Consider the following 26,867-nt stretch of genomic DNA (forward strand, 5'->3'; position numbering starts at 1 on the left):
AAATGTATACAGGCAAAAAATCAATAGTTGGAAAGTACAACCCGAGAATGAAGTTTGCAAGAGACAGGGGACAAAATGGACAGAGGAAAGAAAGAGAATTCATGGGGAAAGAATGAGAGAAGTGTGGAGGATTAAAAAATTGAATCGGAAAAGCTTTGCGTGATCCGTATGGGTCCAATCGCACATAATGATAATAATAAGTGTGTAACTAAGTGGAAAGACTGTCACCACGGTGTAACTATAATAATGATGATTCATCTTTATTGATCTCCAGCATATAAAAATGTACATGAATGTATAAACACCTGAAGATGGGAGCAAGCCCGAAATCGGTCGTGTGACAAATAAATAACCTTGTGACAAGTAAATAACCTTTTATTGTGACTGGCAGTGGAAATTTTTATGCACCCTAGATTTCATGAAATTGATCCCCTTGTTTAGGAGTAGATGTGAAACGTTCATACATGCAGGGTGGGTGGGAAGTCCCTGTACCCCTGTAACCCATGCTTAGTATCAAATGTTATTATACAAGTTGGCAGCTTGTCAATTTCTGGAATTCACGTTTACATTTTTTCGAAGTCAAGTTTTATTTTGTATTAGTGGCAAGTTTGAGCAGTCATAGTTACACCGTGGACACTTAGCGACAAGTGTGTGTGGGTTCACGAGTGTCAACACGCAGGGCAGACTATGAGATAGGTTACGGGAGAATTTCAGGAAAGTTTTAATAAGGCTCCACCGCAGAAGTCAACACTTATAGACTGGTAAAGACACACTTTCACTTTTGGCAGTGTTAAGACAGGCTGCAAAGTGGAAGGAAGAAGAAACATGTGCCGGAGTATTCACTTTGATTGAAAAATCTCATACGAAGTCGACATGTCAACATGCTTTGTAACTCAGTATACTGAGAACAACGACGCGATCTCAAATGAGTGGAGACTTCAAGATCAGACATTCTCGACAGACGTACATAATGCCACAATTTGTTAAGTTGATTTCCGGATGTAGTGAACTGTGGTGAAGTTATCTTTTCAGATAAATTTCTAGCTCACAACCTAGAAATATTATCATTAGTTGTTGTTGTGGTCTTCAGTCCTGAGACTGGTTTGATGCAGCTCTCCATGCTAATCTATCCTGTGCAAGCTCCTTCATCTCCCTGTACTTACTGCAACCTACATCCTTCAGAATCTGCTTATTGTATTCATCTCTCGGTCTCCCTCTACGATTTTTACCCTCCACGCTGCCCTCCAATGCTAAATTTGTGATCCCTTGATGCCTCAGGACATGTCCTACCAACCGATCCCTTCTTCTAGTCAAGTTGTGGCACAAACTTCTCTTCTCCCCAATCCTATTCAATACCTCCTCATTAGTTACGTGATCTACCCACCTACTCTTCAACATTCTTCTGTAGCACCACATTTCGAAAGCTTCTATTCTCTTCTTGTCCAAACTATTTATTGTCCATGATTCACTTCCATACATGGCTACACTCCATACAAATACTTTCAGAAACGACTTCCTGACACTTAAATCTATACTCGATGTTAACAAATTTCTCTTCTTCAGAAAAACTTTCCTCTCTATTGACAGTCTACATTTTATATCCTCTCTACTTCGACCATCGTCAGTTATTTTGCTCCCCAAATAGCAAAACTCCTTTACTACTTTAAGTGTCTCATTTCCTAATCTAATTCCCTCAGCATCATCCGACTTAATTCGACTACATTCCATTATCCTCGTTTTGCTTTTGTTGATGTTCATCTTGTATCCTCCCTTCAGGACACTGTCCATTGCGTTCAACTGCTCTTCCAAGTCCTTTGCTGTCTCTGACAGAATTACAATGTCATCAGCGAACCTCAAAGTTTTTATTTCTTCTCCCTGGATTTTAATACCTACTCCAAATTTTCCTTTTGTTTCCTTTACTGCTTGCTCAATATACAGATTGAATAACATCGGGGAGAGGCTAAAACCTTGTCTCACTCCCTTCCCAACCACTGCTTCCCTTTCATGTTCCTCGACTCTTATAACTGCCATCTGGTTTCTGTACAAATTGTAAATAGCCTTTCGCTCCCTTTATTTTACCCCTACCACCTTCAGAATTTGATTGAGATTATTCCAGTCAACATTGTCAAAAGCTTTCTCTAAGTCTACAAATGCTAGAAATGAGCTAGAAATATTGTCATCATTAGAGCTTAAGAGAATTTTCATCTCACATTCAAGTTAGAAAGGAACGTACTTATGTAATGGTATGAGTAACAGTGACATCACATTGTTGATACCTCAGCACGAGTAAAGGGGCCTCACGCAATCCACACGACGGACAGCCAGATGGAATGTCTCCTCGCTGTGCTCTTGCAACAAGTGAGTTCCTAAGTGGATGCTTTCCGGGATGGTGGATTGGTCGTGGTGCATCAGCAACAACAGCTCCCTTGAAAAGACCGCCAAGAAGCCCCGACCTCATCACACCAGACTACTCGTTATGGATCATTGAGGCACTGGTATCTGCACATGCAATGCTGTTGAAGATGCGTATCACACTGTAGCATCAGATGTGCTCAGAAATGTCAAGAACAATATGGAGGCGTATAGAAATGTGTTTACAACATTAAGGGAAACATACAGATGTTCTAGACCCTTCATCTACAACTATACTCTGCAAACCGCCAAGAAGTGCTTGGCAGAGGGTATGTCACATTGCACCAGTTATTAGGGTTTCTTCCTGTTCCATTCACATATGGACTGCAGGAAGAATGATTGTTTGAATGTCTCTGTGCACGCTGTAATGTTCTAATCTTATCCGCACTATCCCTTGTGAGCGATATGTACGGGGTAGTAGTAAATCTCTTGAGTAATTGTTTAAAGCCGGTTCTTGAAACTTTGCTTACAGCCTTTTTCGGGATTGTTTACGTCTGTCTTCAAGAGTTTGCCAGTTCAGTTCCTCCAGTACCTCTATGACTCTCTCCTACGGATTAAATAAACCTGTGACTGTTCGTGCTGCCCTTCTCTGTGTACGTTCAATATCCCCTGTTAGTTCTATCTGTATGTGTGATGAAATAAAAGAAATTATTCAGATAGTGAAGGGAGACGAAAATTTAATAGTCATGGGTGACTGGAATTCGAGTGTAGGAAAAGGGAGAGAAGGAAACGTAGTAGGTGAATATGGATTGGGGCTAAGAAATGAAAGAGGAAGCCGCCTGGTAGAATTTTGCACAGAGCACAACCTAATCATAGCTAATACTTGGTTTAAGAATCATGATAGAAGGTTGTATACGTGGAAGAACCCTGGAGATACTAAAACGTATCAGATAGATTATATAATGGTAAGACAGAGATTTAGGAACCAGGTTTTAAATTGTAAGACATTTCCAGGGACGGATGTGGACTCTGACCACAATCTATTGGTTATGAACTGTAGATTAAAACTGAAGAAACTGCAAACAGGTGGGAATTTAAGGAGATGGGACCTGGATAAACTGAAAGAACCTGAGGTTGTAGAGAGTTTCAGGGAGAGCATAAGGGAACAATTGACAGGAATGGGGGTAAGAATTACAGTAGAAGGAGAATGGGTAGCTTTGAGGGATGAAGTAGTGAAGGCAGCAGAGGATCAAATAGGTAAAAAGATGAGGGCTAGTAGAAATCCTTGGGTAACAGAAGAAATATTGAATTTAATTGATGAAAGGAGAAAATATAAAAATGCAGTAAATGAAGCAGGCAAAAAGGAATACAAACGTCTCAAAAATGATCGACAGGAAGTGCAAAATGGCTAAGCAGGGATGGCTAGAGGACAAATGTAAGGATGTAGAGGCTTATCTCACTAGGGGTAAGATAGATACTGCCTACAGGAAAATTAAAGAGACCTTTGGAGATAAGAGAACCGCTTGTATGAACATCAAGAGCTCAGATGGAAACCCAGTTCTAAGCAAAGAAGGGAAAGCAGAAAGGTGGAAGGAGTATATAGAGGGTCTATACAAGGGCGATGTTCTTGAGGACAATATTACGGAAATGGAAGAGGATGTAGATGAAGATGAAATGGGAGATACGATACTGCGTGAAGAGTTTGACAGAGCACTGAAAGACCTGAGTCGAAACAAGGCCCCCGGAGTAGACAACATTCCATTGGAACTACTGACGGCCTTGGGAGAGCCAGTCCTGACAAAACTCTATCATCTGGTGAGCAAGATGTATGACACAGGTGAAATACCCTCAGACTTCAAGAAGAATATAATAATTCCAATCCCAAAGAAAGCAGGTGTTGACAGATGTGAAAATTACCGGACAATCAGTTTAATAAGCCACAGCTGCAATATAGTAATACGAATTCCTTACAGACGAATGGAAAAACTAGTAGAAGCCGGCCTCGGGGAAGATCAGTTTGGATTCCGTAGAAATACTGGAACATGTGAGGCAATACTGACCTTACGACTTATCTTAGAAGAAAGATTAAGGAAAGGCAAACCTACGTTTCTAGCATTTGTAGACTTAGAGAAAGCTTTTGACAGTGTTGACTGGAATACACTCTTTCAAATTCTAAAGGTGGCAGGGGTAAAATACAGGGAGTGAAAGGCTATTTACAATTTGTACAGAAACCAGATGGCAGTTAGAAGAGTCCAGGGGCATGAAAGGAAGCAGAGCTTGGGATGGGAGTGAGACAGGGTTGTAGCCTATCCCCGATATTATTCAATCTGTATATTGAGCAAGCAGTGAAGGAAACAAAAGAAAAATTTGGAGTAGGTATTAAAATCCATGGAGAAGAAATAAAAACTTTGAGGTTCGCCAATGACATTGTAATTCTGTCAGAGACAGCAAAGGACTTGGAAGAGCAGTTGAACGGAATGGATGGTGTCTTGAAGGAAGGGTATAAGATGAACATCAACAAAAGCAAAACGAGGATAATGGAATGTAGTCGAATTAAGTCGGGTGATGTTGAGGGTATTAGATTAGGAAATGAGACACTAAAAGTAGTAAAGGAGTTTTGCTATTTGGGGAGCAAAATAACTGATGATGGTCGAAGTAGAGAGGATATAAAATGTAGACTGGCAATGGCAAGGAAAGCATTTCTGAAGAAGAGAAATTTGTTAACATCGAGTATAGATTTAAGTGTCAGGAAGTCATTTCTGAAAGTATTTGTATGGAGTGTAGCCATGTATGGAAGTGAAACATGGACGGTAAATAGTTTGGACAAGAAGAGAATAGAAGCTTTCGAAATGTGGTGCTACAGAAGAATGCTGAAGATTAGATGGGTAGATCACATAACTAATGAGGAAGTATTGAATAGGATTGGGGACAAGAGAAGTTTGTGGCACAACTTGACCAGAAGAAGGGATCGGTTGGTAGGACATGTTCTAAAGGCATCAAGGGATCACCAATTTAGTATTGGAGGGCATCATGGAGGGTAAAAATCGTAGAGGGAGACCGAGAGATGAATACACTAAGCAGATTCAGAAGGATGTAGGTTGCAGTAGGTACTGGGAGATGAAGAAGCTTGCACAGGATAGAGTAGCATGGAGAGCTGCATCAAACCAGTCTCAGGACTGAAGACCACAACAACAACAACAGTTCTATCTGGTATGGGTCCCCCCATGCTTGAGCAGTATTTTAGGATGGGACACACAAGTGATTTGTAAGCAAACTCTTTTGTAGACTGATTGCATTTTCCCAGTATTCTACTAATAAACTGAAGGCTGCTACCTGCTTTACCTATGACTGAACTTATGTGACCATTCCATTTCGTATCCCTACAAAGCCTTACACCCAGACATTTGTATGGGTTGGCCAATTCCAGCAGTGACTCACTGATATAGAATAAATGTAGTCTTCATAGGATACTATGTTGTTTTTTTTTCATTTTGTGAACATTTACATTTATGAACATTTAGAGCAAGTTGCCAATCTGTGCCCCATGTTGAAATCTTATCAAAATCAGACTGAAGATTCATGCAGTTTCTATCAGCTAGAACTTCATTACAGGTAAGTGCATCATCTGCAAAAAGTTGGGTTTTACTATTAATATTGTCTGCAAGGTCATTAATATACAACACGAACAGCAAGGGTCGCAACATACTTCCTTGGGGCACACCCTACATTACTTCAATATCTGACGATGACTCTCCATCCGAGATAACGTGCTGTGTCCTCCGTAATACATAAGTAAGTACTTGTGCTAAAACAAAAATGAAATCATTTAGCATTCGATACTAGGGGGTATGGGGACTGCTTGCCCACCCTGTACACACATCGATATTTTTTTGTAAATATTTGTGATAAAGACCAGAGGTTGTAACACAGAAACCTTGAACTATTCCACACTTTACATCCAGAGAGGCGAGGTATTCTGGATTCATGTTTTATTTTTACAGGTTGCTGATTGTTTCCAACAAATTAGACTAAAGAAAAAGAGATCTGTGTAACTCAAAGTGAAGTTGAGTGGACAAAGCATTTGGGGTAATCAGTAATGGCTACTGCAGTTGCTGAGGGTGGTGTTATCATTACAAGTTGGAAGGCCCAATCTCTTGTGGTGCAGAACATCACCCCGCCCCCCCCCCCCCCCCCTCAAATTCCAAGTGTCTGCATAATAAATATGTATTCTCAGTTATTTATGCTTCAACTCCCTTCTTCTCAATCAGTGGAATTTGAAAGATGGGACACACATCTGAACTGTGTCTGTGGTTGTTGCCCTTTGCTGTTTGGCATCTGGATGAGCGCAGTTAAATCTTTTCGTGTTGGGTTTGTGTCGGCCAGTGCTTATGACTTCTGAAAGTTGTTTGAGTCAGTATCACACACGTGCTTATTATTGAAAGTATGATCACATGGGATATTTAGCGAGGTTTGTGACTGTGTGCAGGCTTTCTAGGTAGGGAGGACCCAGCATATTATCTTGGATAGACTCATTGAGAATGTGGATGTAACTTCAGATGTGCCCCAGCCAAGCTCTGCTGAGCATTTTGTTTGTTAATGACATTGTAGATAATATTAATATTAATGTAGTACTTTGTGCAGGGGTAGAGGTGTCTATAATAAAGTTCTGCCTGAAATAAAGCTGGACAAATATTCAGTTGAAAGTCAGTAAGATTTTGAAGTGGTGCAGAGATTGACAGCTTGCTTTAAACAGTCAGGAATGTACTAGTTTCCACTTCAGAAAGTGAAAAAGATTTGGTATCATATGGTTACAAAACTAGTGAGCTACAAATGGAGTCGGGCAACTTGTATAATTACCTCATCATCATCATCATCATCATCATCATCATCATCATTTAAGACTGATTATGCCTTTCAGCATTCAGTCTGGAGCATAGCCCCCCTTATAAAATTCCTCCACGATCCCCTATTCAGTGCTAACATAGGTGCCTCTTCTGTTGTTAAACCTATTACATCAAAATCATTCTTAACCAAATCCGGGTACCTTCTCCTCGGTCTGCCCCGACTCCTCCTACCCTCTACTGCTGAACCCATGTGTCTCTTGGGTAACCTTGCTTCTCCCATGCGTGTAACATGGCCCCACCATCTAAGCCTGTTCGCCCTGACTGCTACATCTATAGAGTTCATTCTCAGTTTTTCTTTGATTTCCTCATTGTGGACACTCTCCTGCCATTGTTCCCATCTACTAGTACCTGCAATCATCCTAGCTACTTTCATATCCGTAACCTCAACCTTGTTGATAAGGTAACCTGAATCCACCCAGCTTTCGCTCCCATACAACAAAGTTGGTCGAAAGATTGAACGGTGCACAGATAACTTAGTCTTGGTACTGACTTCCTTCTTGCAGAAGAGAGTAGATCGCAGCTGAGCGCTCACTGCATTAGCTTTGCTACACCTCACTTCCAGTTCTTTCACTATGTTGCCATCCTGTGAGAATATGCATCCTAAGTACTTGAAACCATCCACCTGTTCTAACTTTGTTCCTCCTATTTGGCACTCAACCGGTTTATATTTCTTTCCCACTGACATTACATTCATTTTGGAGATGCTAATCTTCATACCATAGTCCTTACATTTCTGATCTAACTCTGAAATATTACTTTGCAAACTTTCAATCAAATCTGCCATCACAACTAAGTCATCCGCATATGCGAGACTGCTTATTTTGTGTTCACATATCTTAATCTCACCCAGCCAGTCTATTGTTTTCAACATTATGATCCATAAATAATATGCACAACAGTGGAGACAGGTTGCAGCTTTGTCTTACCCCTGAAACTACTCTGAACCATGAACTCAATTTACCGTCAACTCTAACTGCTGCCTGACTATGCATGTAAATTTAATTGCTTGCAAAAGTTTGCCTCCTATTCCATAATCTTGTAGAACAGACAATAACTTCCTCCTAGGAACCCAGTCATATGCCTTTTCTAGATCTATAAAGCATAGATACAATTCCCTGTTCCACTCATAACACTTCTCCATTATTTGCCGTAAGCTAAAGATCTGGTCCTGACAACCTCTAAGAGGCCTAAACCCACACTGATTTTCATCCAATTGGTCCTCAACTAATACTCGCACTTTCCTTTTAACAATACCTGAGAAGTTTTTACCCACAACGCTGATTAAAGAGATGCCTCTGTAGTTGTTACAATCTTTTCTGTTTCCATGTGTAAAGATTGGTGTGATTACTGCTTTTGTCCAGTCTGATGGAACCTGTCCCAACTCCCAGGCCATTTCCATTATCCTGTGTAGCCATTGAAGACCTGACATTCCACTGTATTTGATGAGTTCCGACTTAATTTCATCCACCCCAGCCGCTTTATTGCACTGCAATCTATTGACCATTTTTTCCACTTCCTCAAATGTGATCCTATTTCCATCATCATTCCTATCCCATTCTACCTCGAAATCTGAAACATTACTGATCGCATTTTCACCTACATTGAGCAACTCTTCAAAATATTCCCTCCATCTGCCCAAGACATCCACAGGATTCACCAGCAGTTTTCCTGACCTGTCCAAAATACTTGTCATTTTCTTCTTACCTCCCTTTCGAAGACTGCTAATTACACTCCAGAATGGTTTTTCAGCAGCTTGACCCATAGTCTCCAACCTGTTTCCAAAGTCTTCCCAAGATTTCTTCTTGGATGCAGCAATTATCTGTTTGGCTTTGTTTCTTTCTTCAACATAACTTTCTCTGTCTACCTGGGTTCTGGTATGTAGCCATTTTTGATACGCCTTCTTTTTCCTTTTACAGGCTCCCTTGACTGTCTCATTCCACCAAGCTGTTTGCTTCATCCTACCTTTACACACTACTGTCCCAAGACATTCTTTAGCCACTTCTAGTACTGTGTCCCTGTACCTTGTCCATTCCTTTTCCAATGACTGTAATTGACTACATTCAACTAACTGATACCTTTCTGAGATCACTGTTATGCACTTGTGCCTGATTTCCTTATCCTGAAGTTTCTCCACTCTTGTCGTCCTACATATGGACCTGACCTGCACTTTCAGCCTCACAATCCCTATTTCACTGCAGATTAAATAATGATCAGTGTCATCAAAGAATCCTCTGAATACACGTGTGTCCCTCACAGCCTTCCTGAATTCCTGATCTGTTATTATATAGTCAATGACAGATCTGGTTCCCCTGCCTTCCGAAGTATACTGGTGAATGTTCTTATGTTTAAAAAAGGAGTTTGTGATTACTAAGCCCATACTGGCACAGAAATCCAAGAGTTGTTTCCCGTTCCTGTTGGCCTCTATATCCTCTCCAAATTTACCCATAACCTTTTCATACCCTTCTATTCGATTTCTAATCCTGGCGTTAAAATCACCCATGAGCAGAACACTGTCCTTGTCCTTTACTCTAACAACTACATCACTGAGTGCCTCATAAAAACTATCCATCTTATCTTGATCTGTCCCTTCACAATGCGAATATACTGACACAATCCTAATTTTCTTGCTAGACACTGTCAAATCTATCCACATCAGTCGTTCGTTTACATACCTTATTGCAACTACGCTGGGTTCCATTTCTTTCCTGATGTAAAGCCCTACACCCCATTGTGCTATTCCTGCTTTGACTCCTGACGGGTAGACCTTGTATTCTCTCACTTCCTGTTCTTTCTCACCCCTTACCCGAATGTCACTAACAGCTAAAATGTCCAGTCCCATCTTACTTGCAGCCTCTGCCAGCTCTACCTTCTTCCCAGAGTAGCCCCCATTGATGTTAATAGCTCCCCATCTCATTATCATTTGTTTGCCAAGTCATATAATTACCTGACTGTAAAAAAAATATTCATTTGTTCAAAATCGTGTGTCTCTGAAAGTTCTTGACCGACTTCTTTGAAATTTTGAATTTTGGCACAGTGTTGCATTCTAATACAGGTATGTTTTAGGTATCTTAATGATGTTTCGCAGTTATTAAATTTATAAAAAATGTATATTAGATATATTTTTAAAAAAGTATAGGAAAACATCCACATATTCCAATACAACGTTCGTTGTGTCAAAATTTCAAAGCATTTGGTCAAAAATAGATGTTCGTATCTTCAAAATCTCAAATCTCTGAAAGTTCTCATTGCATCTGATAGCTCAAGTGTTTTTATATACTATAGGAATTCCATCTGATATATATTTAATAAAAGGGGAAACATTATAAAAATGTAAATGTTGCTTTGTTGAATATCGTTAATCTCTGAAAATTCTTGACTAATGGCTTTGAAATTTTGACTCGATGTTGAATTCTAAAGTGTGTGTGTTCTTATGTACCCAATTCTTAAAAAAATTAGTGAAACATAGATAACAGGAAAGTTGTATTTATGGCTTTTTGGTTTATGATTAAAATACCACTGCTGAATCTGATTTTGCAGTAACAATAAAAAAGACTCGAGGTCAGAGGGGGAGGGCAAAGAGGAGATGGACATAGAAAATTTGGAAGGAGGAGACGGACAGAGAGGGGGTGTGGGAGTTGATGGAGAGAGGATGGGAAGGAGAAGATGGATAGGTAAAGCCAGGGGGAGGTGATGGAATGAGAGAAAGAGGGAGGGGAGGGAGAGGGGGAGAGAGAGAGAGAGAGAGAGAGAGAGAGAGAGAGAGAGAGAGAGAGAGAGAGAGAGAGTGGGGGGGATTGGGATGTATATTTATAATCTGCCTCTTCCACTATAGTTAAATTCTTTTATATTGGCAGTTCGCATATGCCCGCCCCGACGCGGGAGATTGCTGCGTTGCCAGTTGCAAACGACGCACGCACCAAGAGAAGCAGCGCTATAGTACAGTTCGCAAACTTACGTTTAGGGAGAGCGTGCAGTTTATGAAGTAAAGCCACCACGGCCACATTAACCCTTTCGCTGCTACAGAGACGTGCTCCCCGCATTCCGCGCTGTGCACGATTTTGTCGTCACTGCACTGCTCGCCTGTGCAGACACATAGTGTTCAGACTGCTTTGACACACTTGATCATTCGATTTCACAAAACTATTTGGCCCCAAAATTAGAAAAACCGAAAACTTATGGCTATAATGAAGAGACAAAGCACTAGAAATTTCAAAAAATTACATTCAGACGAATAAAATTCATGAAGTAAGACACTTCGATATTGTTTTTAAATAAAGAAAATATTACACTCCGAACAAGTTTTTTTTTTTTTTTCCCCTATACCAACTTTTCTTTTTCTTTCTTTGCCCACCCCCCCTTTTTCTTTTTTTTTAAAAACTCATTTTTGTTCGTCTTCATTCTTAGTATCTTCTCGGGGTGGACCTTGCAAGACACCCGTTTCAGTTCGTCATTGGTCCATTAACTCAGTTTTTTTTATTACAGAGAGCAGCTAACCCTCTGACCAAACACGCTGAGCTACGGGGCCGGCTGAACGAGATTTGAACTCTAAACCTTTCGCTTGGCAGCCAAACACCTTAAGCATTACGCTACCGCAACTTGTCATTCAACAGAATTCATGGAGGACTCTAATTATCACGCAAAACACCGACAAACACTGTTGGTATGACTATGAATTTCTCACGTTTCGTCAAAGTACATTAGGAAATAAACAATTACCTCTGTTCTTTATTGCGAAAAAACGGTTCTTGAGAATGATACGAACACCTTTCCTTGCTATTGACTGAATTAGCAGGCTTGTTGCTTGTTTGGTTTAATTAATTAATAGAATATGAAGCAATTGGTATAAAGAATGCTTTTCCCAAACTTTCTATAAAAGAAAGTCTGCTATCAAGACATTGCTTTTGTTCAATTACTTTATTTATGACTGAACGTTTCTAAAACTGAAGACACTCGTCTGTGCCCTGCACTGCAGTCGAGCTCTGGCAACGTCGTTCTCTGTTCATTGGCTGATTTTGTTTTGTGATGTCAGATGCGCAGAACGAACCTAAACTCGGCCGCCGTCCTAAATGACGCACACTATAGTATTTATAATTGTACGAATAGAGGCGTACACAATTGAGCATACTTTTTCTCGCTACGAGAATGCTGAGCACTGAAGTGAAGATGTTAGTATGTACGCTGAGGTGACAAAAGTTGTGGAATAGTGATATGCACGTATACAGATGGTATCGCATATGCAAGGTATAAAAGGGCAGTGCACTGGTGAAGCTGTCATTTGTCTCGGGTGATTCTTGCGAAAAGATTCCCGACACGATTATGGCCTTATGACAGAAATTAAAGGCCTTCAAATGCGAAATGGAAGTTGGTGCTAGATGCCTGGGACCTTCTGTTTTGGAAATCACTAGGAAATTAAATATTCAGAGATCCACGATGCCGAGTGTGTGTCGTGAATACCAAATTTCGGGCAGTACCTCTCACCACGGACAACACAGTGGCTGACAGCCTTCACTTACTGACGGAGAGCAGCAGTATTTGCATAGAGTTGTTAGTGCTAAAAGACAAGCATGAAATAACTTAAGAAATCTATGTGGGATATACGACGAATGTATCCGTTACGACAGTGCAGTGAAATTCAGTGTTAATGGACTATGGCAGCCGAGTGATGTGTCTTTGCCACAGCACAACATTACCTGCAGTGTTCCATTAAGTTTCGGGTGTGCAGCCGCAAGAAATCTCCTTCTTCTTCTAATATTTCGGCTGTATAACGTTCAGCCATCTTCAGAGTGAGCCGCAAGACTGCCGCTCCAGTGCTCGCTTCGTCACTTTATACTCGTGTACTGCGCGACTGCGCATGCGGCCACAGATGCAAATGCACCAGAGACGTTGGTCAGCGGCAGAGACATGCATAATGCGCGAGTTGTATCTATGACTCCACAGTTGATCTGTGTTGGCATATCGATGTATCATTGTGAGCTGCACTGTGACGACGTCTTTGTGAGTTTATTAGGGCAAGTGCCGGATTCCATGATTTATCAAGATTGAAACCACTATCTCTATTAATTAAATTCGTCGTCAAGCGAATTTCAATCGCCTCCTTCACTATCGAGTCCCATAAAGCTGATGTAGTTGCCAAAATTTCGACGTTGTCATACAACATACTGTGACCATTATCAACACAGTGCTCTGCCACTGCCGACTTATTAGGTTGTAAAAGTCATGTGCACCTCCGCTGTTCTGTACATCTTTCTTGGACAGTACGAGTTGTTTGTCCGATGTAAGAAATTTGGAGTTTACAAAATTCCATGTGAATGTGGCCTTTATTACATCGAGCAAACAACTCGTACTGTCCAAGAAAGATGTACAGAACACCGGAGGAGCACACGACTTTTACAACCTAATAAGTCGGCAGTGGCAGAGCACTGTGTTGATAATGGTCACAGTATGTGGTATGACAACGTCGAAATTTTGGCAACTACATCAGCTTTATGGGACTCGATAGTGAAGGAGGCGATTGAAATTCGCTTGACGACGAATTTAATTAATAGAGATAGTGGTTTCAATCTTGATAAATCATGGAATCCGGCACTTGCCCTAATAAACTCACAAAGACGTCGTCACAGTGCAGCTCACAATGATATATCGATATGCCAACACAGATCAAATGCGGAGTCATAAATACAACTCGCGCATTATGCACGTCTATGCCGCCGACCAACGTCTCTGGCGCATTTGCATCTGTGGCCGCATGCGCAGTCGCGCGGTACACGAGTATAAAGGGACGAAGCGAGCACTGGAGCGGCAGTCTTGCGGCTCACTCTGAAGATGGCTGAACGTTATACAGCCGAAATATTAGAAGAAGAAGAAGAAGAAGAAGATTTCTTGCAGCTGCACACCCGAAACTTAATGGAACAGTCTTTGCGCCGCCAAAACCTGAAGATGCACATTACCTGGAGTGTCTCTGCTGTTTTTGTGACCGTATCAGTTCGACCCTACATGACTGGAAAACTGTGGCCTTGTCACACGAGACCCAATTTCAGTCGATAAGAGCTGACGGTAGGGTCGGAGTGTGGCGCAGACCCCACGGAGCCGCAGACCCGAGTTATCGACGAGGCACTGTGTAAACTGGTGGTGGCTCCATAATGGTGTGGGCTGTGTTTACACGGAATGGACTGGATCCTCTTCACCAACTGAACCAGTAATTGTATCTAAAAACAAAGATGATGTGACTTACCAAACGAAAGCGCTGGCACGTCGATAGACACACAAACATACACACAGAATTCAAGCTTTCGCAACAAACTGTTGCCTCATCAGGAAAGAGGGAAGGAGAGGGAAAGACGAAAGGATGTGGGTTTTAAGGGAGAGGGTAAGGAGTCATTCCAATCCCGGGAGCGGAAAGACTTACCTTAGGGGGAAAAAAGGACGGGTATACACTCACGCAAACACACACACATATCCATCCACACATATATTACGACAGCTGCCACCCACTCCACATCAAACGGTCCCTTCCCTACAGCCTAGGTCTTCGTGGCAAACGTATCTGCTCCAGTCCGGAATCCCTGAAGCATTACACCGACAACCTGACAACAGCTTTCGCATCCCGCAACTACCCTCCCGACCTGGTACAGAAGCAAATAACCAGAGCCACTTCCTCATCCTCTCAAACCCAGAACCTCCCACAGAAGAACCACAAAAGTGCCCCACTTGTGACAGGATACTTTCCGGGACTGGATCAGATTCTGAATGTGGCTCTCCAGCAGGGATACGACTTCCTCAAATCCTGCCCTGAAATGAGGTCCATCCTTCACGAAATCCTCCCCACTCCACCAAGAGTGTCTTTCCGCCGTCCACCTAACCTTCGTAACCTCTCGGTTCATCCCTACGAAATCCCCAAACCACCTTCCCTACCCTCTTGCTCCTACCCTTGTAACCGCCCCCGGTGTAAAACCTGTCCTGTGCACCCTCCCACCACCACCTACTCCAGTCCTGTAACCCGGAAGGTGTACACGATCAAAGGCAGAGCCACGTGTGAAAGCACCCACGTGATCTACCAACTGACCTGCCTACACTGTGACGCATTCTATATGGGAATGACCAGCAACAAACTGTCCATTCGCATCAATGGACACAGGCAGACAGTGTTTGTTGGTAATGAGGATCACCCTGTGGCTAAACATGCCTGGGTGCACGGCCAGCACATCTCGGCGCAGTGTTACACCGTCCGGGTTATCTGGATACTTCCCACTAACACCAACTTATCCGAACTCCGGAGATGGGAACTTGCTCTTCAATATATCCTCTCTTCCCGTTATCCACCAGGCCTCAATCTCCGCTAATTTCAAGTTGCCGCCACTCATTCCTCACCTGTCATTCGACAACATCTTTGCCTCTGCACTTCTGCCTCGACTGACATCTCTGCCCAAACTCTTTGTCTTTAAATATGTCTGCTTGTGTCTGTGTATGTGTGGATGGATATGTGTGTGTGTGTGCGCGGTGTATACCCGTCCTTTTTCCCCCCTAAGGTAAGTCTTTCCGCTCCCGGGATTGGAATGACTCCTTACCCTCTCCCTTAAAACCCACATCCTTTCGTCTTTCCCTCTCCTTCCCTCTTTCCTGATGAGGCAACAGTTTGTTGCGAAAGCTTGAACTTTGTGGGTATGTTTGTATTTGTTTGTGTGTGTATCGACGTGCCAGCGCTTTCGTTTGGTAAGTCACATCATCTTTGTTTTTAGATATATTTTTCCCACGTGGAATGTTTCCCTCTATTAATTTATATCATTAATTTGAACCCGTAATTGATTTGAAATGGTAATGTTTAGGTACTTGGAGGCCATTCGCAGCAAAAAAATGATGGAATTTTTAGGGATGACACTGCGCTATGTTACCGGGCCACAGTTGTTTGTAATTAAAGAAAATTCTGGACAATTTGAGCAAATGATTTGGTCACCCTGATCGCCCAACATGAATCCCATCAAACGTTTACGGGACATAACTGAGGTCACTTTGTGCACAAAATCCAGCACCAGCAGCACTTTTACAATTATGGACGGATACAGAGGCAGCGTGGCTCAGTATTTCTGCAGAGGACTTGTTCAGTCTAAGTCACATCAAGTTGCTGCAGTGCACTAGGCAAAAGCAAGTCTGTCAAAACATTGGTAGGTATCTCGTGACTGTTGTCACCCCATTGTATATACAAGGGGGAACCCAAAAGTAATGGGAATTGGGCTGGGGTGGGGAGGGAGAGTGGGGAAACCCGTTGTTCGACCAGTTGTTCGTTACGGTCACACCCTATGAGGCATTGGGCGAAGTTGTTTCTGTCAGTGTGTTGGTTTGGCTATGAGAGCTTTTTTTAGTAAAACAACTTTTTCCCTTTTGGTGAAAACTTGTCGGCAGTTTGTCAGGAGCTAAGTGCGGCTGTGAAATTTTGTTTGCTATCGGGGAAATTGTCCACAGTAACTACTGTAATGCTTAAGATTGCTTACGGAGCCGCTGCCCTAGGTCTACGAGTGGTTTTCACGTTTTGAATATGGAGAAATGTCAATTGAAGACCGACCCTGTCCAGGACGCCACTCAATGTCAAGAAGCCAAATAGCAAACAAAATTTATTCGAATCTGTGGAAAAAATTAATATTTGGGTCAACGTTTGTAAAACTCTAATTCCTCTCTCTCAAATCCCACCCCATGGGGAGAGAGGGAGAGCTTTAGTTTTAGCAAATCAAAATTTCGAAGTAAATAAGATATTTTTTATTTATGCGTAACCATTTTCCACGCAAAAATGAGAACATGGATTTTCTTAAATTCCAGTGCCAACAACCAAGAATCGAAACAAATGTTTAAGACAAAATGTACCTAGTTTTTTTTTTTTTTTTTTTTTTTTTTTTTTTTTTTTTTTTTTTTTTTTTGTAGAATTTGATGTATGTTTGGGCAAACATAATGACAAGCCACAACAGCAGTGTTCTGGAGGTCCACTGTGACAGATGTCACGTCTCGGAGTAGCACGACAGGTGGGCCAGTGTCGGAGAGTAGCTCGCTGGAGGTTCCTGGAGAGATCCTGATATACAGGGTGTTACAAAAAGGTACGGACAAACTTTCAGGAAACATTCCTCACACACAAAGAAAGAAAAGATGTTATGTGGACATGTGTCCGGAAACGCTTAATTTCCATGTTAGAGCTCATTTTATTACTTCTCTTCAAATCACATTAATCATGCAATGGAAACACACAGCAACAGCACGTACCAGCGTGACTTCAAACACTTTGTTACAGGAAATGTTCAAAATGACCTCCGTTAGCGAGGATACGTGCATCCACCCTCTGTCGCATGGAATCCCTGATGCGCTGATGCAGTCCTGGAAACTGGCTTGTTGTATCACAACCGTCCACAATATGAGCACGAAGAGTCTCTACATTTGGTACCGGGGTTGCGTAGACGAGAGCTTTCAAATGCCCCCATAAATGAAAGTCAAGAGGGTTGAGGTCAGGAGAGCGTGCAGGCCATGGAATTGGTCCCCCTCTACCAATCCGTCGGTCACCGAAACTGTTGTTGAGAAGCGTACGAACACTTCGACTGAAATGTGCAGGACCTCCATCGTGCACGAACCACATGTTGTCTCGTACTTGTAAAGGTACATGTTTTAGCAGCACAGGTAGACTATCCCGTATGAAATCGTGATAACGTGCTCCATTGAGCGTACGTGGAAGCACATGGGGCCCAATCGAGACATCACCCACAATGCCTTCCCAAACGTTCACAGAAAATCTGTGTCGATGACGTCATTGCACAATTGCGTGCGGATTCTCGTCAGCCCACACATGTTGATTGTGAAAATTTACAATCTGATCACGTTGGAATGAAGCCTCATCCGTAAAGAGAACATGTGCACTGAAATGAGGATTGACACATTGTCGGATCAACCATTCGCAGAAGTGTACCCGTGGAGGCCAATCAGCTGCTGATAGTGCCTGCACACGCTGTACACGGTACGGAAACAACTGGTTCTCCCGTAGCACTCTCCATACAGTGACGTGGTCAACGTTACCTTGTACAGCAGCAACTTCTCTGACGCTGACATTAGGGTTATCGTCAACTGCACGAAGAATTGCCTCGTCCGTTGCAGGTGTCCTCATCGTTCTAGGTCTTCCCCAGTCGCGAGTCATAGGCTGGAATGTTCCGTGCTCCCTAAGACGCCGATCGATTGCTTCGAACGTCTTCCTGTCGGGACACCTTCGTTCCGGAAATCTGTCTCGATACAAACGTGCCACGCCACGGCTATTGCCCCGTGCTAATCCGTACATCAAATGGGCATCTGCCAACTCCGTATTTGTAAACATTGCACTGACTGCAAATCCACGTTCGTGATGAACACTAACCTGTTGATGCTACGTACTGATGTGCTTGATGCTAGTACTGTAGAGCAATGAGTCGCATGTCAACACAAGCACCGAAGTCAACATTACCTTCCTTCAATTGGGCCAACTGGCGGTGAATCGAGGAAGTACAGTACATACTGACGAAACTAAAATGAGCTCTAACACGGAAATTAAGCGTTTCCGGACACATGTCCACATAACATCTTTTCTTTATTTGTGTATGAGGAATGTTTCCTGAAAGTTTGGCCGTACCTTTTTGTAACACCCTGTATAGTGACCTGACGTGAGCGGGGCCACTGTGGCACAGAGCATGTGGAGTGGTGATTGTGCAGGTTATAGGTGACTAGGGTTGACTAGAAAACCTGTGCTGTGTATTATGGCAGCAACCTCCACGATATCAGATCCTTAAAGTCTCCGCCACGTTACAGGTCAGCTAGCAGCTTACTCTAGTGTGGGCAGAAGTCTCCACCAGAGCAGGTCACGGTTGTTAAGTCTGCACCCTCGCACTTACAAGGGAACCTCCCCATTGCACCCTCCTCAGATTTAGTTATAAGTTGGCACAGTGGATAGGCCTTGAAAAACTGAACAAAGATCAACCGAGAAGAAGAAGTTGTGTGGAACTATGCAAAAAATAAGCAAAATATACAAACTGAGTAGTCCACGTGCATGATAGGCAACATCAAGGAGAATGTGGGCTCAGGAGCGCCGTGGTCCCGTGGTTAGCGTGAGCAGCTGCGGAACGAGAGGTCCTCGGTTCAAGTCTTACCTCAAGTGAAAAGTTCAATTTTTTATTTTCAGACAATTTTAGTGTGGGCGTAGACGTGATTACCATTCCTCCAGGTTGTACAACTCTTGTGCAACTGCTAGATGTGTTTGGTTTTCGGCAAGTGAAATACTTTGTGAAAAGATTCTATGATTTTGCGAAGCTGCACAGGTACACAGAGCAGCATTGTTTACGTGATCGTTTGTCAATTATCAAAGTTCAGGCACTCACACATAATCAACTTCGCTCTCCAAAATTCCAGGACATGTTCAGATTTGCTTGAACATATGCAGGATTTGACGGTCTACACACGGAAAAATTTGAAAACGTTAAAAACATATGTTTTGACACAGCTCAGGGAAAACTGTGCGACTGTGAAACTGTTGCATGCATTTGTTGCAGTTTATGTGACAAACTCTTATGTTTTCATCAGTTTTTTGGGAGTGATTATCACATCCACAAGAAAACCTAAACCGGGGAAGGTAGAAGAAGCTTTTTACCCATTCACTAAGTGTACAAGTTAGGTGGGTCGACAACATATTCTTGTCATGTGACGCACATGCCGCCACCAGTGTCGTATATAATATATCAGATGTATTTTCCTGTGGAGGAATCGGTTGACCTATGACCTAGCGACCAAATGTTTTCGGTTTCCATTGGAGAGGCACGTCCTTTCGTCTACCAATCGTACGGTTTTGCGGTGCGGTCGCATAACACAGACACTAAACTTATTACAGTGAACAGAGACGTCAATGAACGAACGGACAGATCATAACTTTGCGAAAATAAAGAAAGTAAGCTTTTCACTGGAGGGAAGACTTGAACCGAGGACCTCTCATTCCGCAGCTGCTCACGCTAACCACGGTACCACGGCGCTCCTGAGCTCACATTCTCCTTGATGTTGCCTATCTTGCGCATGGACTACTCAGTTTGTATATTTTGCTTATTTTTTGCATAGTTCCACACAACTTCTTCCTGTTTTCTTGATTGGTCTGTGTTCAGTTTTTCAAGGCCTATCCACTGTGCCAACTTATAACTAAATCCGGGAGGGGGGGGGGGGGGGGGGGTGCGACGGGGAGGTTCCCTTGTTAGAACCGTAAATGGGGTGGTGGTGACAGCTGCCCAGAGTAGCGTCGGCTGCTGGGGGGCCGTAATGTGACGGAGACTCGGGTGGACTCGATGTTCTGGAGGGTACTGCCGAACTGTGTATAACTGTGCTAGAATTAGAGGGTACTTATAGTGATTAATAGCATACTTGGGGCATGCAGAGATTGACACCTCACTGTCTCGCTGCTGCAAAAATACTCTGCAAGCCAATTTGGTGTTGCGCGGCCTTTCTACAATGTCGTCACAATAGTACGACTCGACACTGCTGCCTCGGGGTGTGCGAAGAGGCTCGCTCCTGAAACCGCGTATCGGCATCTCCGTTCCTGCCTCTTGTCCTCACGTACGGTTGCAATGGAGCTGCTTGCTACTCAGTAACACCCAAAATTAGCGACGACTTTACAGGTACGTAGATCACAGCAGTGTGTGCCTGTGCAGAGCTGGATGTGAACTGCCATTCCGTGATTGTGCGTCAGTGTAAATACAGTTGTGGCACAATAATATGGTGACCGACGTAGTGCCTGTGATAGCAGCACCGTGGCTTTGGATGCGCACTGTGCCGTTCGGAGAACACGGCACATCTTGTGGCGGCTTTTGTGCCAAGAATACTGTCCACTTTGGTTGCTGTGTGGTATAGTTACTAACAAGTGAGGCGAGTCCCAATTGCCGATGGGCTAGCCAACACGTAAGCTGGGTGCAGGGGACGGTGCTCGATACTCGGCCATCCGTGGGATGCCGCTTTACGACTGCCTGCCGCTTGTAGATGTGTAACTGTAGATATGGCAGAGACGTCGTCGTGAGGCCGTTATTGGGCTCCTCAGTCAAATTCGACACCATTCTTTCCTTCTGACACTGATAATTATCCTGCAGGATTGGGGAGGATGTAGGGTGTGATGGGATACAGGTGGTCAACAATAATGTTTCAGTAGTCCAAAATTGTCATTGTATCTTTGATTACTACCACACTTCCTATGCGAGTCTAGGTGAATGTCCCCCCTAGGACAGTACTGCCAGAGTCAGGGCCCTAGAAGCCAGAGGTGTGTGTGTGTGTGTGTGTGTGTGTGTGTGTGTGTGTGTGTGTGTGTGTGTGTGCGCGCGCCAGTAGGAGGCATTTTAGTCTGAAAGCTTTAATGTTTAGCAGTCTTTTGTCCCCTGTCTGCAACTTAGCACCTCCTCTATGTGAGGAGTAGCTATTGATTCTTTTCCGTATCATTGTTATTCCATCCTGGACTTACCACTGTTTAATATCTAATTTTACCTTCTCTCTTTTCTCGCGAGATGTATTCAGGACGACAGATATATTGAGTGACAGTCCTGGGAATGTGCCCTTCAGAATTTTGGTAGTAAATCTGAGTCACTTGCGTTGCCTTGATTTTAGCACCTGCTTGTGTACGTGGGTGAACATCTCGGTAACACTTACCGAATTAAACTATGGCAAAATGCACTGCTTTTCTTTGCTTTTTATCTGTATCCCCTATCGTATGTAACTGGCAAGGGTCTCAGACTGAAGAGCAATACTCGAGAATCATTCGACAGATCTCGTAAGATTCTTCTGATGAATTTCAGTCTGTCATGTACTCTTTTACGACTGGTTTTGAGTGATCATTCCACTTTGTAAGTTGCTCTGTATACATTACTCCCAGAAATTTATTGTATGTGACTGTCTCAGATTTTTTTAAATTAGTGGATTTCAGATTCTCGTGTAGTCGTTAATGTAATTCCCCAAATGTAAGCAGTGTATATAGTATTGTTGGAAGACGAGTGTAATATTTTTGTGTTCTAGATGTTCGAGACGGTCGAATGTAACTTGCAGACTCCTGAAGATGACAAGGGTTCGGACACGATCTCTGACCCACAGGTATTTCTGTTGCCTAATTTTTTGTTCACTTTTGGATACTAACTGTCTGTGGATGTAACTGTTGCTGGATGTTAGATTAGAAATACACTGTTGGACAAAAAATGAGGCACCAAGAATGGAAGGAGGAAATGAAAAGCAATTTCATGTGTTCAGTGGATATGTGATGTTATTTCGGTGATTCCAAAATTGAATAAAATTCACAGAGATTTTGGAGCATGAGCCCACTTAGCAGTATGACATTGCACACGCTCTGGCCTGAACACATTTACTATCTTCATCGGGTAAAGTGCGATAAAGCCATTGTATTCTCTCCTTAGTTTAGCTGGCCCACAACTGTAGACTGGTCCTCGAAATCCACGGTACTGGCTCTGGGATGGAGTTGACACTTGATGAGGGGACCATCACGCCTGTCAATCACAGGTTTTGATGAGTGTTAGTTATATTGTAGAGGGACATGTCGCAAGTACACAGGAGGTACCTTTCCGTGCAGTGGCTCCATGTTTCCGAGAAAATCAATGTTGAAGTTTTAAGCATTTCTTGTATACCTGTAACGTTACTCTCATTTTGACCAAATGAGTGTAGTGTAGTGGCTAAGGTTTACAGCTGCCTTGGTGGTGGTATAGGTTTAAATCCTACGTGTATTATTGTTCTAAATCTACATCTACATCCATACTCTGCAAGCCACCTGACGGTGTGTGGCAGAGGGTTCCTTGAGTACCTCTATCGGCTCTCCCTTCTATTCCAGTCTCGTAATGTTCGTGGAAAGAAAGATCGTCGGTATGCTTCTGTGTGGGCTCTAATCTCTCTGATTTTATTCTCACGGTCTCTTCGTGAGATATATGTAGGAGGGAGCAATATACTGCTTGACTCCTCGGTGAAGGTATGTTCTCGAAACTTAAACAAAAGCCCATACCGAATTACTGAGCATCTCTCTTGCAGAGTCTTCCACTGGAGTTGATCTATCATCTCTGTAACGCTTTTGCGATTACTAAATGATCCTGTAACGAAGTGCGCTGCTCTCCGTTGCATCTTCGCTATTAACCCTATCTGGTACGGATCCCACACCGGTGAGCAGCATTCGAGCAGTGGGCGAACAAGTGTATTGTAACCTACTTCCTTTGTTTTCAGACTGCATTTCCTTAGGATTCTTCCAATGAATCTGTCTGGCATCTGCTTTACCAATGATCAATGTTATGTGGTCATTACATTTTAAATCACTCCTAATGCCTACTCCCAGATAATTTATGGAATTAACTGCTTCCAGTTGCTGACCTGCTATTTTGTAGCTAAATGATAAGGGATCTTTCTTTGTTATGTATTCGCAGCACATTGCACTTGTCTACATTGAGACTCAATTGCCATTCCCTGCACCATGTGTCAATTCGTTGCAGATCCTCCTGCATTTCAGTACAATTTTCCATTGTTACAACCTCTCGATATACTACAGCATTGTCCACAAAAAGCCTCAGTGAACTTCCGATGTTATCCACAAGGTCATTTTTGTATATTGTGAATAGCAACAGTCCTACGACACTCCCCTGCGGCACACCTGAAATCACTCTTACTTCGGAAGACTTTTCTCCCTGGAGAATGACATGCTGCGTTCTGTTATCTAGGAACTCTTCAATTCAATCACACAATTGGTCTGATAGTCCATATGCTCTTACTTTGTTCATTAAACGATTGTGGGGAACTGTATCGAATGCCTTGCGGAAGTCAAGAAACACAGCATCTACCTGGGAACCCGTGTCTACGGCCCCCTGAGTCTCATGGACGAATAGCCCGAGCTGGGTTTCACACGATTGTGTTTTTTGAAACCCATGCTGATTCCTACAGAGTACATTTCTAGTCTCCAGAAAAGTCATTGTACTTGAACATAATACGTGTTCCAAAATTCTAAAACTGATCGATGTTAGAGATATAGGTCTATAGTTCTGCACATCTGTTCGACGTCCCTTCTTGAAAACGGGGATGACCTGTGCCCTTTTCCAATCCTTTGGAATGCTACGTTCTTCTAGAGACCTACGGTACACCGCTGCAAGAAGGGGCCCAAGTTCCTTCATGTACTCTGTGTAAAATCGATCTGGTATCCCATCAGGTCCAGCGGCCTTTCCTCTTTTGAGCAATTTCAATTGTTTTCTATCCCCCTGTCATCTATTTCGATATGTACCATTTTGTCATCTATGCGACAATCTAGAGAAGGAACTACAGTGCAGTTTTCCTCTGTGAAACAGCTTTGGAAAAAGACATTTAGTATTTCGGCCTTAGTCTGTCATCCTCTGTTTCAGTACCATTTTGGTCACAGAGTGTCTGGACATTTTGGTTTGATCCACCTACCTCTTTTACATAAGACCAAAATTTCTTAGCATTTTTTGTCAAGTCAGTACATAGAACTTTACTTTCGAGCCCTCCTCACATTCGCTTCGCGTAATTTTTGTTTGTGTGCAAGGCTTCGGCTATGTTTATGTTTGCTGTGAAATTCCCTTTGCTTCCGTAGCAGTTTTCTAACTCTGTTGTTGTACCACGGTGCATCTTTTCCATCTCTTACGATCTTGCTTGGCACATACTCATCTAATTCATATTATACGATGGTTTTGAATTTTGTCCACTGATCCTCAACACTATCTGTACTTGAGACAAAACTTTTGTGTTGAGCTGTTAAGTACTCTGAAATCTGCTTTTTGTCACTTTTGTTAGTCAGAAAAATCTTCCTACCTTTTTTAATATTTATATTTACGGCTGAAATCACCGATGCGGTAACAGCTTTATGATCGCTGATCCCCTGTTCTGCGTTAACTGTTTCAAATAGTTCGGGTCTGTTTGTCACCAGAAGGTCTAATATGTTATCGCCACGAGTCGGTTCTCTGTTTAACTGCTCAAGGTAGTTTTCAGATAATGCACTTAAAAAAATTTCACTGGATTCTTTGTCCCTGCCACCCATTGTAAACGTTTGAGTCTCCCAGTCTGTATGCGGTTAATTAAAATCTCCACCCAAAACTATAACATGGTCGGGAAATATTTTCCAAATTTTCCTTCAGGTGTTCTGCCACAACAGCTGCTGAACCAGGGGGCCTATAGAGACATCAAATTATCATGCGTCCCACATGCTCCCCCCCCCCCCCCCCTTTTCCCCTCATCCTCCATATGTCCAGTCTTGCTAAATGCAGAACAAGCAGCGAAAAACGTCCCTGTGCAGAAAAAAATTTGAACCAGATTAGCTATTCCTTCACAGCACAGTATAGTGTGACTGTGTCAGGAAAGATAATCTCTTATGTCCACAAGAACCATCTGGGAAATTTGGTCTAATCATTCAAAGAAGAGTTGACACACAAATTAAAAACCTGAGGTTGTCCCCATTGGCTGCCTGCACTGTGAAGCCAGCAAACACCTCCGTGGCTTTCCAAAAGACTGGAAGAATGGGACATCTCCACAGGTCACTATACATTCTAGGCAATAATGTAGGATGCCACCTTAAGCACGAGTCAATTTTCTAGGCTGGCATGCGGCTGTGCGTTTGAGGTATGCCTTTTGAGATTTTTAATGTATTGAAGTTCTAATATTGATACCACAACTTTTTATACATTCTCTGTCTCAAATCATAATATGCGTGTGCACATGTAATACTGTTTGTCATAAGTACAAACGTTCTGTACACTTCCCTAAACCTTCGAATTAATTGTTCACAGTCAGACTTATATTACCAAAAGCTCTTAAAGTACAATTATTGCAGAACTGCAATTCATCTCTGAACACAGTTTTTTTTTTTTTTTTTTTTTTTTTTTTTTTTTTTTTTTTTTTTTTGGAAAGATTTCATGATGCCTTCAGCTGCCATGTCGTTCTTTCATGTACAGTTTCGGCCTGAGGCCATTTTCAAGTATTTTATGGATGATTTTTTGGTAGTAAATTATGCCACGTATGTCATTGCTCCTATGACTCCGTGTTATTCTCATAAAATAAATGTGAGATGTTTTACACTATTTTAGGAGCACGTGAATTTTGAGAAGTTGTTTCATATATGAGGTTTGCAACAAGTGCTCCAAAGTGACGTGCTCTTAAAATAGCATAAGCCATCTCGGATTTATTTTATCAGCAAAACATGAAGTCATAGGAGCAACGTCATACATGACATAATTTGCTACTAAAAAATCTTCCATAAATACTTGAAAAATGTGCAGTTGTAAGAGGTGTGATTGGAAAGTTTTAAGAATTGATCTGATACTGCTTACTGGTTTGGTGGGCAGGTACACGGAGGGTGGGGAGTGAGGAACTGTGTTTCCTTAATTCAGTTTGTTGTGGCAGCTGGTCGAGTGCGGGTCTGTTAGTGCTTGTTGCCGGATTCTGTCTGCGTGAAAATGGACGTAAAAATGGAGCAACGAGTTTGTGTGAAATTTTGTTTTAAAACTGGGAAATCAGCTTCTGAGACTTACGAACTATTAAAAACAACTTTTGGAGATAATTATAATTCTATGAGACAGTCAAATGTTTTTGTCTGGTTCACAGATTTAAAAATGG

General features: G+C 42.5%; 1 protein-coding gene across 1 annotated transcript in view; it reads left to right on the top strand.

Moving 5' to 3' along the window:
• LOC126212749 (uncharacterized) overlaps positions 1-26,867 on the top strand; it is a 194,605-nt gene that overhangs the window by 24,378 nt on the left and 143,360 nt on the right. Inside the window, exon 2 of the mRNA XM_049940157.1 lies at positions 22,281-22,355. Coding sequence (XP_049796114.1) covers positions 22,281-22,355 — 75 coding nt within the window. The remainder of the gene's footprint in view (positions 1-22,280; positions 22,356-26,867) is intronic.

Source organism: Schistocerca nitens, chromosome 11 (assembly GCF_023898315.1).
Source record: "Schistocerca nitens isolate TAMUIC-IGC-003100 chromosome 11, iqSchNite1.1, whole genome shotgun sequence".
NCBI lineage: Eukaryota > Metazoa > Arthropoda > Insecta > Orthoptera > Acrididae > Schistocerca > Schistocerca nitens.